Source organism: Euprymna scolopes, chromosome 1 (assembly GCF_053919585.1).
Source record: "Euprymna scolopes isolate OS-2025 chromosome 1, ASM5391958v1, whole genome shotgun sequence".
Taxonomy (NCBI): domain Eukaryota; kingdom Metazoa; phylum Mollusca; class Cephalopoda; order Sepiida; family Sepiolidae; genus Euprymna; species Euprymna scolopes.
The window spans coordinates 112,515,205-112,532,253 of record NC_136482.1 but is presented as its reverse complement, the minus strand read 5'-3'; the positions used below and the strand labels follow the sequence as shown (position 1 = coordinate 112,532,253).

Here is a 17,049-nt window from a genome sequence, read left to right as displayed (position 1 = left end):
GTGCGTTTTATCCCAACCATCATCAATGGACCTGAGATCAGCTCGCCAGCATCAGACAAAGCCAAAACATTTGCCAAGAACTTTGCCATTAATTCTACCCTATGCGACGAAGGCCATCAACTCCCCGTATTTCCTCCTATAATAGACAACACAAATAATAGGTAACATACAAATATCTGTGCATGATGTCGCCAAGCTAATCAAGAACCTTAATTCCAGTAAAGCAACTGGCCCTGACGGCATTCCAATTATAGTGTTGAAAAAGCTTCAACCAGAATTGCCCCCATACTTACAAAACTGTTTAAGCATTGCCTTAAGGAGAAGTGCTTCCCAACACCCTGGAAAACCTCATCAGTATGCCTTGTATTTAAGAATTTAGGTAATAAGTCATCTCCTTCTCAGTACAGACCAATAAGTCTCCTGTATGTCATGAGTAAGCTGCTGGAATCCATATTAAATAAAGAAGTAGTCAACCACTTCAGCAAAAATAACCTCCTTAGTGACATGCAATATAGTTTACGTTCTGCTAGATCTACAGCAGATGTGTTAACAGTTATATCTCATAGGATTAGTGAATTTCTTGACAACTAGGGCAATTGCTCTTGACATATCAAAGGCCTTCGATAAGGTATGGCATAAAGGCTTACTTCGCAAGATTTCCAGCTACGGTATAACTGAAAATGTTATCTCAATTATTAAATCAGTTCTCTCTGATAGGCTCATAAGTGGTGGTTAATGGACAGAAATCAGAGGCCCATAGTATTAATGCTGGAGTCCCTCAGGGGTCCATCCTGGGCCCAACTCTCTTCCTGATCTACATCAATGATCTCCCAAAACACATACTTAAATTATTCGTTGACATCTATGCTGATGATACGACCATCTATGGCCATACACCAAAGGCTGTAAATGACCAGGTTTTCTCTGATTCTCTTCTGATCTTCAGCGCGTAGTACAGTAGGGGGAAGAGGTGACTGGTTACTTTTAATGCATCTAAAACCAAACTCCTATCTGGATGGCTCTCGTCTTGGGGAGTCTCCAGGTTTTGATAAGGTTCTGGGTTTGACCTTTACTCCTTATCTGAAATGAAACACATACATCAAGTCTGTTGCCAAGGTTGCTGGAAAAATCGTGGGATCCTTCTACCACTCCAGAAGACATCTTACTGCTGATGCAATTCTCTATCTATATAAAAGCCAAATACGTCCAAGGATGGAGTACTGCTGCCATATCTGGGCAGGAGCTGCTAAAAACAGCCTATCCTGCTTTGACAGAGTACAAAATAGACTTCGTGGCTTAGTGTGGATGCCTTTTTCTCTTCCCTGCAACCTCTCTCCCACAGAAGAGACGTTGTGAGCCTGTCTTTGTTTTATCGTTATTTCCATGGCAAGTGCTCATCCAAGCTCCAATCTCTGGTCCCCTCTCGCCAATCTTTCACAATAAACACCCGTCTAGCTGAAACCACTGTCTATAATTTTCCTCACTCTTTATCTGTGCCTAAATAATAAATGTAGATTCCATGAACAAAGCTTCTTAGAAGTGCACACCTGTGGAATTTTCTTCCGTTTGCCTGTTTCCCACCTGACTACAACTTGGATGTCTTCAAGTCCAACATAAACAAATTCCTGATGAACCGCCCCTTTAAGTAAGACACCTTATCAAATCTCAAATACTAACGATTACTACGAAACTATCCCATTGATTATTGTACATGCAATAACCCTTATCCACGAGTAGCTTCTGGGCCTTGATAAGTGGTGACCACCAGACCATTGGTGAATGGGGACGCAAATGGATGGTAATATTTAATGCTAGGAAAACTAAGCTGCTCTCCTTTAACAATTACAAGACACCTCTTAAACCGCTTATATCGATGAAAAAAAAAACACCCTACCTGAGAATTCTACTTTAATGGAATGTGTTCTGATGAACTCGTTGCATTTGTACCACATACATATCTCCAACAAACCCGTTCAGCAATAAGATCTCACCCTTTCACTGTTAAGGTCCCTAGATGCCAAAAATCTTTTTATTCTATTAGTTTCTTCCCTTGAACAGCTGGACTTTGGAATTCCCTTCCTGCTACCTGCTTTCCTGGTCTTACTGATATGCAGAAGTTTAAATGTAACATAAACCAACATCTTGCTAATATTTCCTAGACATGGTCTCAAAAAGTAGCCGTTTTCGTCCAAGTGGTGATATGCCTTGTTATGAGTTAATGTTAAATAAATAAATAAATAGAGCTGGTAGAGTGTATATGTGAGTATATTTATCATACAAGTGAATGTTGAACATAAAAAATGATATACATGAAAAGTAATTATAAAATGCTCAATAGGTGTGGGAGGTTAGTATATGGATCTGCAGAATAGATTTCCACATAGTGGTCAGAGTTGGGAGTCGGAGTCGGAGTCTAAGATATCAAAGGAGTCGGAGTCAGCATTTTAGGAATTCAAGGAGTTGGAGTCGGACTTTCACCATCCGACTCCGCAACCTTGTGATTAACATACTAATTAGTATATTAAGGTTTCTTTTAATGACTTGTGATCAAATTAAAATAAAAACATATATAAAAAATAACTGCCATCATTTGCACGTTTTTTTACTATGTCTTGTTTCTTTCCGTCTTTTTTATAATGTCTTCTTTCTTTTTAATTGCATTTTTATCCCAAACAAGGCATAGTGCCACTTTGATGTAGGGGGCTACTATCTGGAACATGATTTGTAGGGGCACTATGTAGAAAGTGAAGCAGCAAGATGTCTATTTACATGGCACTTGAACTTCTGCATGTCAGTACAGTCAGAGAAACAGGAACTTGGAAGAGAATTCCAAAGTCTAACAGACCTAGGGAAAAAACTATTAAATTAGAAGGCTTTCTAACATCTACTGTGAAGGGGTGGGATTTTGCTGCTCGTTGGGTTTGTCGGAGGGGATTTACGTTGAGGGGGTGCAAGGGCTTGTAATTCGTCAGAGCACCTACCATTAAAGTACTTAAAAACAAGCAGAGGGATGCAACATCTCATCGATGGAACAGCAATTGAAGCTTAGCTGATAGTGCGGGACCTATTAGGTTGACGACTCTTTTGAACCCTGTCTAAGAAGGAGAGACTAGTAGCAGATGCGCCAGCCCATTTTTGTACCCCATTCCACCATAGACCAGGTCTTCCTTTAGGGTTTCCGCCACTGCCTTGGATACATGTTCATTCGTTTTCTCCTCGTGTCTGTAATAGAGCGTGGTGTCGTCAGCAAATATACTCATCCCAGAGACAATTTTATCAGGGAGGTCATTTATGAATATAAGGAATAATAAAGATCCAAGGATTGACCCCTGAAGTGCACACGCATTGACATCATATTGTTTTGACATACGATCACCGAAGACAACCTGGATTCTTCTCTTACTTAAGAAGGATTTAATTATGTTAAGTATTCGTTTTTTTAGGGTTGCTGATTCGTTCATATGCAGATTAATGCATATCTAACTACACAACTTAAAGTAGAAACAATAAAAACAACTAAAAAATGGCAGGTGAGGCTTTATCATCACATAAAGTATTATTGTGATGAATATTACCACTTGTCATCATTACACTGTGAAAAATCCAGGATAGAAGAGCAGCCAGGGAATCCAAAATGGCAACCAAAAATCCAAGATGGTCATCATAACACAATTCATAGAATATATTAACAAAATAGTTGTAGCATATCAAATTAAAGCATATTTTGTACTATTAAAGTAAACTATATTCCATTATTAAAAATTGCAGTAATGGAAGTATTTTCACTTTTATATGTGACTTTGAAGGAGACATCATGACTGAAGAATATAAGCTGTGAACCTCGGAGGTTTGTAGCAAGCATAATCTAAAAGTACTGGGATTTGTAGGAATCAGAAGTTTTGCAGTTAATTGTACAATGAATTTCTGTTTTTCTAGTTCCTCAATTCTAGCAAGATTTTTTAATTTTGCTCTTTTTCTAATCAGTCATTTGACTCTCAATGTGTCCAGCTGTTGAGCAGAATATTGTGAAAATTCCAGCACATTGAACATTTTTGAAACTGAATGATTTGTAGCAAATTTTCTCATTAATTGAAGAAATTTGACAACTTTTTAGTTCCCATATCCATGTTTAAGTCAGTTGACTGGGCAAAAAATCCACCAGCTAATGCTAATATTTAAAATTTTTAAATTATCAGAGTGCAAGATTTCACTAACAATAAAATAAACATAAGATATTCAATTTTTATTCTTAATCTCATTATTATAAAATGGGAGGGAGTCATCTTTTGGCTCTCTGACATTATTAGACATAATACATTTCAAAAAAGGAGTTTGGTATATTTTCACAGCTAGTGAAAAAAGAATAATTAAAAAATTTTTAAAAAAAAAGAAGATTTTGGCAAAAAGAATATATACAAATATATACTGGACACAATCTCTGAAAATCACAAAACATAAAAAATACACAAAATTATATTCAAAATACAAATGCGGATATAAAAAAATAAAAAAGGTGTTAATGCAAGGAAAATGCCACACAATTTTTTTTACAGTGTTTTCAAGTTATCTTTTGTTTATCAAACTGTTAGGTGAAAGTACAGAATAGTTACAAAACGTTATTATTTCAACAAGTCATCTTCTCTGCATGAGCATTAAAAAAATATTTGAAACGTTATAATTTAATATTGTTTTAATATTTCTAGGGGTGCCAGTAGATAATGAAAAAGTAAAAGAATGAATACTTCATTGTTGTAAATCAGTTTGAACATACACAAACGTTTTGTTATGGACTTCCTACAGGAAAATTTTGTGTGTGCGTCACAGCACACAAAAAAAAAATCTCATTATCGGCATGCATCACCATTTCTGTTGATGCGTACGTAAAGTGTTTAGCCAATTCTCTTCAAATGTTCAGACAAAAGAAATTAATATGTTGGCTATTAAATACCGTTTGAATGAAGTTTCTATCATGATTTAGCTTTGTACGACAAAGCCTCAATTTTGAGATATTCTAACTTTCGATTGGAAAGACACCCATGCTTAGTTTAAATTCCATGGCAAAGAAAATTCTTTTCTCTGATTGACAAAAACAAATATGAAAAGTCATCGACTGATTGAACTTCTCAATTGAGTGTTTATATGAACTGACTCTGTCCGCATAGTTATGAAAAGTCATCTACTGCTAGTCAGATTTAAATAGCAATTTCCTGGAACATACAAATCACAATAAAAATATTAAAATACATTTCAACCAAAAATTTATTGTGAATCCAGTCATAAGTTTTATTTTGACGGATCTGGGAGGAATCTACTAATTACTGATTTAAAAACTATAACTGTTAGATTAAGTAGCAGTGTACGTCTTGTGCAGCACTCAACAGTACGTTTTCTGATATTGCCAATTCTAAGAAAATCAGAACCCTTACAAACACGAAGAACATTGGTTCTTTTCAATTAAAATTAAGAACCAATATAATAGAATAAAGGTCCTTACCGACACCGGTTCTGGAATGAGAGGTCTTGGCTGCAAGTCTTTATAAAGTTCAGACAGCCTGATTAGTTTATCACGCTTTTTATTCAAAATGAGAAGAATATCGAAAAAAAAATCAACCATCCGTTGCGTTGATGCATAAGAAACATCCTGGAATGAGAAAGAAAATAAAACAAATTTATGATCAGTAGTTATGACAGATAATCAATTTCAACAAATTTTTAATTGTTTTTTATCAAAGCTGAAAGGCCACTCGAGGATAACAGTTAAGGGGTGTGTAAGGTTGACAGTAAGGCAAACACCTTGAGAATTAGAGACCAGGTAAAATTATATTATTTAAGAGGATGGCTCAATAAGAATTTGTTAACATTGAGCTTGAAAACGACTATTTTGTAGTCAGCTCGGAAGCAGATCCATGATATTGTGTTTCACAGACGGGTGGTTCTTGGAAAGAAACTTTGCACATAGAAGTTCCATTTAGCTCCAAATGTGAAAAAAAGATTATTTACAGTGTTGTAGTTAGACGAGCTCTTGTTATAAATTTTTTACAGGAGTAGTAACCATAGACTAGAGCTCAGTCAGGCAACTACCATGAAAATAACTGTTAGGACAATACAAAAGTATAATGTAAGGGGAGTAATTCTTTACTTATTTGGGCAAAGTTGCCTCCCCTTGTTCGAGTCTTAGACTTTAAATTCTCGGGACTTTTTGTGAGATCAACAACCGGAACTACAAAGTAGAGGGAAAACAGAGTGACTTTCAAAATGGAGAAATGAGCATTGTTCCCGTTTGTTTCAGTTATCATACTTGGACTTCTAACCTTTCATGTACTATGTCTGAATTGTCGTTGCGTGTGTGTGTCTCCATAATAAACATATATCCTTATGTAACAGCGAGTGATTTTCTTATTTGTTCATAATGATTCCATTCTTTCATCATGTGCTGCAAACATACCCACGAGAAGGCTGGACACCCTGCAGCAAGATATTTCATGTTATATTGATCCCAATGCATCGCACTGTATAACAAATACAAAAGAGTAAAAGACTCGTGTGTGAGAAAGTGTCTGTAGAGAAGATTACATCCCTCACTAGATTTTGAAGTCAGTTTTGCGCTCCGTCAAAACAGAAAATGATTTTGAGCTGCACCTCCCCAGATGTGGTATATTTGACTCTTATATACAGGTAGAAGACTGTATCAGGAATGAGATATCTTCCGAGGAAGAAGAATGATATAACCATCTTTCACGTGACCTTAGCAACAGATTTAATGTAGATCTTTCATTTGAACATCAATCCCAGAAGCAGGAGGCTTCCTCAAGTAAAGAGCTAATCATTTCAATTAGGGCAAAAACGAAGATCTGAGTGTCAGTGGTGAAATGGGGAGAAGCTTGGTTTTAAAGTGAGCAGCCATCTTTTGACTCATTGCACGACATGCTACAGGTTGGATGAGAAAAATTTTGATCATTAATGTTCTTTAAAGTATTGCCACAGATGGTTATCTCAACAACGTGATTTGAGAGATCATTGATCAGGAGTTAAAATGGCACAAAAAGGCTATCACTGGATTTTTCTTTTATTTTATTACCAAGTCAAAAAATTGTTTTTAAATAAACAAATAAAAATTTCGAGAATTAATCAAATTATACACACCAAATTTGGATTTTCACCGAAATTGAGAGATAATAATGAACTCATTGAACCTTGACTGAAAGTTCTGTAATATAAAAAGAAAAAATTGTTACAAGGAAAGAAAATTTGCAATGAAAACTACTTAATCAAATATACAGACATATAGCCAAATAGGATTAACATAGGCACAGCCAAAACGAAAGGAGAGAGTAGGTATTTTTGGATAGAATCTCTCTTTAAAAATCTACCAAAAATCAAGTTAAAAGTTACAGTCATAATGCATGACTAAATGAAGTTTATTTAGTCCTATCCAGGCCTCCATAGATTATTTTAAACTATCATTAAATTTTTTGTTTTTTTAATTTCACTATGCAAATCTATAGAGTGTTATAAAAAGTGGGAATTATTTGAAATTCAGGTACCTATATTATAATGATTTTGCATATTCTCATAGCAAATCAACCTAAATCTTATTTACCCCCACCCCAAAAAAATTATTGGTTCAAAAGCCTTTTAAAAAAATATTTAAATGTTTTATCAGATGAAACAAAATGGCAGTAAATGGTGCAGTTTTGGAAAATTTTAAAATTATTAAAAATAGTAGAAAACGTTTTATATCATTCTGCTTTTCATATGATAAAATTCAGGCTTTTATCTTTCTGGAAAAAAAAAAGTTGCTGAAGAACAATGGATTTTAATAGATTTTTCGATTTTTTAGCCATGCCTAGATTAACATATTTAAAATTCTAAATTTATGAATCAATAGCATAAACATAAATCAATAATGCACAGCTCAAAGTTATGGATAAAAAAGTTATAATTTAATCAAACTTCAATTTTGTTCTTAAAGAAAAGTTTTGTTAATTTCCTTATAGAATTAAAAGTTATTTCAGCAAGAAAAAGAGATTATGAAGACAGGAATTGTGAGATTGAGCAAAGATGTGATATCACATTTTTAGTGGAGAGGTGATGTAGTCAGATGAAGAAAGTGAAATTGATGGCTAAGCTACAAAAAGTGCAAGATCTCGCTAGTTGCATTTTTAACAAAACTTTGTGAGATTTGATGTTCATAGATGTCCATAAAATGATAAGGTAAAATTCATTGCAAATGGTAACATTTCCACAAACCTTTCTTTGTTAAAGTATCTTTTTTTAAATCTTGGCTACTTTTAAATTTTCATGCAAACTTTTAGTTTTCAATGTATGTGCTAAACAGCAAAATTTATGGATTACTTATAAATATCAATTTGCCAACTACATTTTCTCTGATGGTATAAGCCATATATTGAAACTCCATGGAATAAGGAAAAATCTTTAAATCTTTGTATTTGTCGGTATTCATTGCAGCATTGTTGAAAAGGAGTTTCATTAGTTTCTCCATGGGATTACAAGTTTAAAAAAGAAAAAAGGAAAAATTATAATGCAACAAGTCATGTGACTTGTCTACAATTATATTTGCAGATTAAAATTCTTTTTAACCACCAAAAACAAACAGTTCTCATCAGAGATTACAAGTTTAAAAAGAAAAAAGGAAAAATTCAATGGCGTTGTACTCTTTGCTGTTTTATTCTTTTACAGTGCTATGAGATTACATTTTACGCAAGTTTTCCCATTGACTACTCCCCAGAGTAAATCCAAAACTGAGCTTTGGAAAAGGCGTTCAAACACAGTCAGGTCACTCGCTCACTTTTTCTTAATTTTTTCTTACTTCAGATTTCCTATCCATGATGTTATATTGACAACCTACTGACCAACTAGTAATGGGACGATTCCAATATTTTTCCCCCCGATTCCAATACAATTACCGATCCAATTCTTTATAAATCTCTAAATATTTAACTGTAAGATATTTTTCTAATTAAAATTACGCTTGTGGAGGATGATCTATCAATTTTAACTTCACTGGGATTTTAAAATCAATGAATATTTAATAATTTATCATTATTACCAAAAATGGAAGATTTTACTTTAAATAAAATCAAATAAAAAAATCCAATTAAAAGAATCGATTTGTCATCGGAAAATAGGCACCAATATTTCAGATTCCAATTCCCCCACATGTTCCGATTTTTACGATTCCCGATTCTGATTAATTGTCCCAACACTACTGATTACCAATGACTATCTTTGTAATATGAGAAATAAGATGTTTGAATTCAAAAAATAGTTTAAAAAAAAAAAAAAATTTTAGCAAAAAAATGGTTGCTATTATCTTCTCTGATCCACCCAACCGAATTTGAATATTATGACTGCAAAAACGAAATCAAAACCCATCACCTCCATTTTTGCGTAAAAAATGAACAAAAAAAAAAAACTGAGAGTCGATTTGACTGACTGACTGGCAACAGACATTAGGCGAATACAGCTTCAAAGAGACAATGTTGTCTCAGTCAGCTTTCTATTTCATTCTTTCAACAGCAACCCCTACTCTTTTTTCAAAGTTTCAAAGATATGCATCATAATTTCATCCACTTCGCGTCAGATGATGTTTTTTTATACTTTGAAGTATTTTGACATTCCTTGAGGAAAACTAATTTTTGTCAGAGTTTTTTTCTTTTCTAAAGATTTTCCTTTGTTTTTCTGATTTCTCAATGTTTATTTTTATTATGGTTTTAAATATTTAGATTGACAGGGGGCCTCTACATGTAGATTATTTTAATTTTTCATTAATGGCCTTCATCTAACCTATGACCCGTTATTACAACACAATCTGATCCATGGTGTTGAATTAGATACTGACCAGTGCGTCATATCTTTACATGTAGTCTTAATTTAAATCTAACTTTAATGAAATTTTCCACTTCTAGTTTATTTAACTTAATATGAAAAATACCGGTTTTAATAATATTTTTACACACATGCAATTTGGAATAAAACTGTAATTTAGTGGTCTGTGATAAAAAATTGTGTAAATTGTTTTTTCTTGTTGCTTTGGTTAAATATCAATATAACTGCTAAAAACAAAAACAATAGAGTGTTCATCCAAATGGAAGTTAGCAATTACTTCATCATATGTACACATTTTAAGCATCTTCTCATGATTACAAGTATAATACTAAATAGATTTTAACTCAGAATAGTTCATCATTAGCTAATATTTAAACAAAACAACAAAATAAAACAATATTTATCATTTGTGCACAATTTGTCATTGCATTACCTTCAGACAACAAAACTGCAGTTTTATACAGTTTTGTTACATATCTTTTTACAGAGTTAGTCACAAAGGGAGATAATTTGAAAATCACACTTTCCATTTCATTAATAAGCTTAGCAATGGCTTATATGTGCCTCAATATCTTATGTTGTCATCTATTATTGAGCCCAGAACAAGATAGTTTTTCTTCAAAGAGTTATGCTTTAAATTATACATATTTTGATTATTTTTATATATTTATGACATTATGACTAAATCTTACTGATGGTACTTGTGCAAATTATGGACCATGCTATATTTTAGATAGGATTTTCAACTTAAATTCAATTTTTATGGGATCTTTTGTTTATTAAATTGTTAAGTGAAAGTACAGAATATTTGACAAAGCTCCTCCCACCATCCGTATATTAAGATTGTCTTTCTAAATAGTAATGTTATTATTTCATCATGGTTTGTAAACTGCACAAACATCTTACTGGTTTAGCCGATTTTATAAAACTAACTTCCATAATGTCTCACACTTTTATATAAAATGATGCAGATTAAATTTTTTTTTTTAACAGTTTCACCTTTCGCGTGCCATTTGATGACATGCCAAATGTCCTTTCACTGCAGGTTTCGAAGGGTCAAATGTTTCAGCCAGCTTTACAAGTCGTTCAATGTCAAGTTTTCGGAGATGTTGATGAAGAATGTCAACCTGTAGAACAGCTAACGGTGGCCGCAAGCACATAAGATCCACCAAATCTTCCGCTGACAGGCAGTGCAAAAATACACCTTTGATAAAAAAAAAAAAAGTTGCTGTTTGTTCAAATCTACATATTTTAAAATGATAAAAACATTTGCAATTATATTTTATGTATACAATAAAATTATTTTTGGCAGACATATAGTGCGATATCCCACCTCTTTAAAATTTTTGTAATTCAATTCTTTTTTATTATAAATTGATTATGTAATCTAAATAAAAACTTTTCATTGACGTTGCAATTCGCATCACCTCTTAACTTTGATGCGTGTTCTCATTGCCGAATAATGTCACACCTCAACGTAATACATAGGAATCGCTCAATTTCATCACAATGAACTTCAAATGGTTTGTTTTACTGTAACCCAAGATCATCTAATTTGCATATAAACGACAACAATTCACCTTAATTTATGTGACTGTTGGGGACAAAATCAACTACGCGTCGCCATTTTGGTTTTTCTTTTTTTCAGCAGCTGAACATGGCAAGACACATAGAAGACGCGCGAGTGTTTTTGAGTAATTTCCGCACTCACTACAATTTTTCTACATTGAATGAAGCATGAAATGTTCAAATTATGAAACTTTTTGTTTTTTGTTTCAGTACAAAAACTTACATAGCAAAGAGAATAGTCCAACCAAAAATTTAACAAAGTTTAAAAATAAAAAAAAATTTACAATTTTTAATATTAACCCAAGGACTCTTTTAAAAAATTAGATAAAAACTTTGGTTCTTGTCCAGAAATTTGCCCACCCCATGAAAAAGCAAAAATAAAACATCTGTATGATGCATGTTTCCTGTTATAGAAAAAAAACAAACATTGTACACCAAAATGTTGCATCCTTCTGCTTTTTCTACAAGTGCTTTAACGGTGAATACTCTGACAAACTGCAAGCACTTGTGCCCCCTTGATGTAAATACCCCCAACAAACCCGACAAGCAGCTAAATCCCACCCCTTCACAGTAGAGATCCCTAGATGTAAGAGAGCCTTCTACTCCAGTAGTTTCTTCCCCAGGACAGCTAAACTTTGGAATTCCGTGCCGGGTCCCTGCTTCCCCAACTGTAATGACATGCAGAAGTTCAAGTGCAACGTGAACCGACATCTTTCTGCCCAACTCCCTACACAGTACCCCTGATGCCCATGTCCCTGATAGTAGCTCCCTACAACAAAGTGGCAATATGCCTTGTTTGGGGTGAAAATGTAATAAAAAAAAATTAAAAATCATAAGTAGTCTTATTTTTATAAAGAAAATCAAATTTTACGGCTAAACAACAAGTGACGATCTCGTGATTGCCATCTTGAAAACAGCTTAAATGCACAAAGGAGATAATTCTAAATAATTCAAACTTCAGCAAGTTTTTAAAAAGCCATTCTCAATCGGTAAAATTTACTTAAAAATGATTTTCTTCATAAAATTGAAAATACTTGATCAACTTACACTATTATGTTCATCACACAGATTTTTCCTTATATATATTTTTTTTCATGAGGTGGAGGTCTGGACAAGCACCAAAATTTTAAAAACTAGGAACATGTCATATATGTTCATCTGACTTTTTTAATACAATCTTACAAAAAATGTTAACGATGAAAAACTTTACTGTTGCAGCAAGAATTTATATATTGAAATATATTAATAATAAGTAATATCTATTAATAAAGTCGAGTCATTTATTGGACTGACATTGAGATTAAAATGCCAAATTCATATTCATTATAGAACAGTTTTTATTATACTAGTTATTTGTATTATATCTATGGATATTTCAGATGAGGAGTGATATTATTTGCATTCTTTGAACTACTGTTTTTATCTTGATTGTTATTTTTACGATATTTCAGCAGATGTAAGCTTCTACCTTTTCAAATGTATCTTATCGAACTCGGGAATCTTTCTGTTGGACTCGGGAATCTGCATGAAATTTCGAATATAACATTTTATTTAATTCACGGGGGTAGTAAGTTCTCATTCCGTCAGGCGGCTTAAGTAATTCGCAACTGTATTCTTAGTATTACCCACACTGAGGATTGAACCTTCAACCTCCAGAAGAGTGTCACTTACAATTGTGTGTTACTTGCTATGACTTAATATTTTTTTATGTTTAATGTTATTTTATATTTTATTTATTTATTAACTAAAACAAAGTTTTAAGTGAAAAATAAGTTGGGAACAATGCCGAAACTATCAAAACCATTTCACTGTACCAACCTTACATTAAAACAGTACCCAATCATATTCGTTGTTACAATAAATTATTTTAGTAAAATTTATGTTAATACATCTAAAATAAATTCCAATAAGATAATATTTGCGCTGGAATTTCTTTGTTGCCATAAAATCCAGGCAACAAAGATCAAGGGAGATAACTTCTAATGAACGTTACCTTTCTTGTAATATCTATTTTCTTTTTTTTTGACACTTCCCTACAAGAACTGCAAAAACCTAAAGTCATCATTTTCTCTGATAGGATATTCATGGGACTAGGGACCGCTTAATTTAATATTCCCTCGACACTTTCTGATGATATATATATATATATATCATCATCATGCAGTCTGTTAGCCTTGACGATGACTAGTCAGGGCCTCAGTTCTTTATCCTTCAGTACAGTACTTTCCACCTTGCGCAGTTTAGGTGTACTATCTGTTGCGCATCAGATAAACATCCTCTAAACCTCCAATGCTCATTTCCAGTGGAGCGAACCTGCAATGATTGGCAGCAGAGGAGGCCGCAGCTTCTGGCCGAAAGTAATCTCAGTGAGGTAGATAGTCGCCCTATTGTGTCCGCTACTATGCCTTTTCTTTCTGGATGAGGTTCCATAGCCTTTTAAGGAAAACTGCAAGGCAGCAGTAGGATTTGAAGTCAGAGTTCCCATCTCTTAGCCTTTTGCTGTGATAAGGCCCACAAGGCAGTGGTGTTTGATTTTGGGGTTGGTTCCCCTAGTCTTCGCCCAACCAAGGGCACCCACAAGACATAAGAATATAGGTTTAATAAATTATGTTTTAAACACTTTATCAAGTGTTTAAAACATATTCATTACTTGGTAAAATAAGTTATAGAATATATATATAGAATAAATTAAAAGGATAAAGTGTAAAGTTAGATGGGAACTTTATTACATTATCAAAAAGGGTCACAAAAAGGGGAATAGGGAGAAAACTCTTTAGGCCATAGCATTTCGATACCAAATGCTTTTCATTGGAAGTGGAGGAAAAGCTGGCATTATACAAATATAAGGGTAAAAAGAAAGACAACACTGACTTTAAAAACATTCAGATTAGAAATGAAGGGAATCAGACAAAAGCACAAAGCAAGCTGATACACAATTTCTTCAGGAGTATTTCTTTATTCAAGAACCTTTCAGATTACTTCTTCGGAACCTCCTTGAATCATTTACAGACTTTGAAAACTACTTTCTAGATTATTCTAAGTGTGATTCTACTGGATATTAACTTTCTTTCATTTTATTTTGGAGTACACTGTTTTGCATTGAATTATCCTCCAAGAATTTGAGCTATTTTGCTCCGCTTAATCAGGTAGAGTTTTTTTTTATCCTGATAAGTTTGTCTTATCATTGAAAATTTATTTTTCAGCTTAGTTTTATATACATATATACATATGCATCTTCCAAATTATTTTATAAAAAAATTAATGGTCTTTAAGCAAAATTTCATGAATGAAACTAAAAAAGAGGTTATTGAAAAATGCTTACCTTGACCAATGTGAGAAAGGTAAGCACCAAATCCTTTCTGTACAAGATCTTTCCAGTAGCTGACGTCCACATTATAAATGCCACGTTGCATCATGAGTTCAAGACCTTCCACCACTAGACCACGAGCCTAAAAATGCATATTAGAGGAGGAGTAGGAGTAAAAATAGAAAGAAGAGGAGGAAAATAAACGAAATAAGCTTATATCTCAGATGCACACATACAAACATTAAGCATTTCCAGGGTTCTTTCTGCTGATCGACTGATTCTCAAAGGGGCTGAATTATTTCTTCAGGTGACAGGAGATTAATGTGTGCTGCAAGCTGATTAATTATTGTGTAACCAAATCACCTAGCAGGGACATTTCTCTACAAGAAGAGAAAATAAGTCTTTATTTGTGACTGTTACAGGCCTCTGTCCAGGTAGCTGGCTAACTGCTTTGAATGGCAGATCTCACTTTATACTGCCAAGAAACTATCATGAAGATTAACAGAAAAGAATTTCCATGCCATGTGATCGCCTTGTGGCAGTATTTTCCATAGTAACTTATGTCGGCCTCTCTCCTGCCTACTAGGAATTTCTAACTCTCAAGTTTTCTTGATGGTACCACTTGAGTGTTACATATTAAACATATATCCTACCCACCACACACACATCAAGCATATATCTTATATACACATTAAGCATATGCACATAGATATAGATATCCACACATATGTATACTGCATCAACACAAGTATAAAAATATAAAACTAACCTTAGCAACTTCCAGCAATAGATTTGTCCATCTCCACTCAGCCAAAATTTTTAGCGCTTCAATTTCGTTGTAAAAAAAGTTTGACTGCAAAAATTCCCTAGAAATACAATGAAAAAATAGTTTTTAAATGTCAAATATAAACTGAAAAGATTTTGGACCACAGTAAATTACACATGCTTTTTCCTTAACAGACATTCCACCCTAGCAGAACCTCCACTATTACATGAGGGGTGTGAGAGTGAAGCTCATTACTTTTCTGCTAAGGTGCACTCACTTGTGAAGGAATGTCAACAGGACTGATATAATTGTTACAGGTAATTCGTTACAGTCCTTGAGCATTCAAAGGATGTTCCATGTAGACCATATCACCACATTAAGTAAAATTGTGTCACATCCAACCGTCGTGGGGGAAGCAGAAAAATAGGAATATATATCACAATCAGTAATTGGATAAAAGGGAGATAACTGCAATAAACTGCATTGGCAAAATCTAGAATTACTTCCCAGGCACAACACAAAATTTGTCAATATTTCTGAAATGAGATATTGTTGTTCCTTATTTATTTATTTATTTTTTTGTAACCTCAAACAAGACATATTGTCACTTAGACTAAAGGGTTACTGCAAATAAGGGGCCAGATTTACAGGTGGCATCCTAAATGAAGGCTTGTGCAGCGAGATGTTAAGGTGGTAAGAGAGATACCTATCTGAACATATTTTTAGATTTTTTTTCAACAACTGATTTTGGTAAAAGTCCAAAGTCATGTCTGGGGCAGATTCTTCAGAAATTGTGTAGAAGCTATATAAGATTATGTTATTGTGACATTTTGGAGTTAAAATCAATTTGATATTACATAGTAAATGTGGAAAAAAATGATATTTTAACACTTTTTCGTCTTGGGCGATACAAAAAAAAAAAAAAATTAGCTCCCTGAGTAAAACTAAAACTTTGAACGTAAAATGACGCAAATCAAAATCTTGCAGTGAATTATAAAAACAATTAATTGAAGAATTATAAAAATATTTTTTTCACAAGATAATTTTTAATAGCTAATTTGAAAACATTTGTTTCCAAGAAAGACAAAACCTGTTTGAAATGTGTAAATATGCTACAATAATCAAGATTTTTACAAAATGGCACCTTAGTGCTACCAGAAGTAGAGTATTGTTAAACTGAAAGCGATTTAACATTAATTGAAACCAAGTAAGCATTTTCATTATCCCAGAAAGCAATTTTAATAACTTCCAAAATAATACATAAAAGATCTTCATTGTGTAATGATCTTCAATAAAAAAAAATCTTTAAAAGAATATAAGTTGTTTTGTCACAATCTGTTTCTGATGCGAATCTGAACTTTAACCTTGATTTTAACAAATATCTATGTTGCATTTTACTTTTTTAATGATATATTTACATAATTTTATTTTTGTAAATTATTGCTTTTCATTCATTAATTTTGAATAGTTCATTTTTGCAACATTTGTGTCTTGATCTATGAAATTCAAGGAATTATTTATCTGACAATCAGAAAATAAAAATTAAAAAATATGAGAA

At 33.2% G+C, this 17,049-nt stretch overlaps 1 protein-coding gene across 1 annotated transcript in view; it reads right to left on the bottom strand.

Annotated features, from left to right (window-relative positions):
- Window positions 1-17,049, bottom strand: part of LOC145266444 (uncharacterized) — a 174,950-nt gene that overhangs the window by 72,587 nt on the left and 85,314 nt on the right. Inside the window, exons 12-16 of the mRNA XM_080122153.1 lie at window positions 15,495-15,591; window positions 14,741-14,867; window positions 10,849-11,053; window positions 7,144-7,207; window positions 5,495-5,641 (exon numbers count right to left, since the gene is read on the bottom strand). Of these exons, the coding sequence (XP_079978279.1) occupies window positions 5,495-5,641; window positions 7,144-7,207; window positions 10,849-11,053; window positions 14,741-14,867; window positions 15,495-15,591 (640 nt within the window). The remainder of the gene's footprint in view (window positions 1-5,494; window positions 5,642-7,143; window positions 7,208-10,848; window positions 11,054-14,740; window positions 14,868-15,494; window positions 15,592-17,049) is intronic.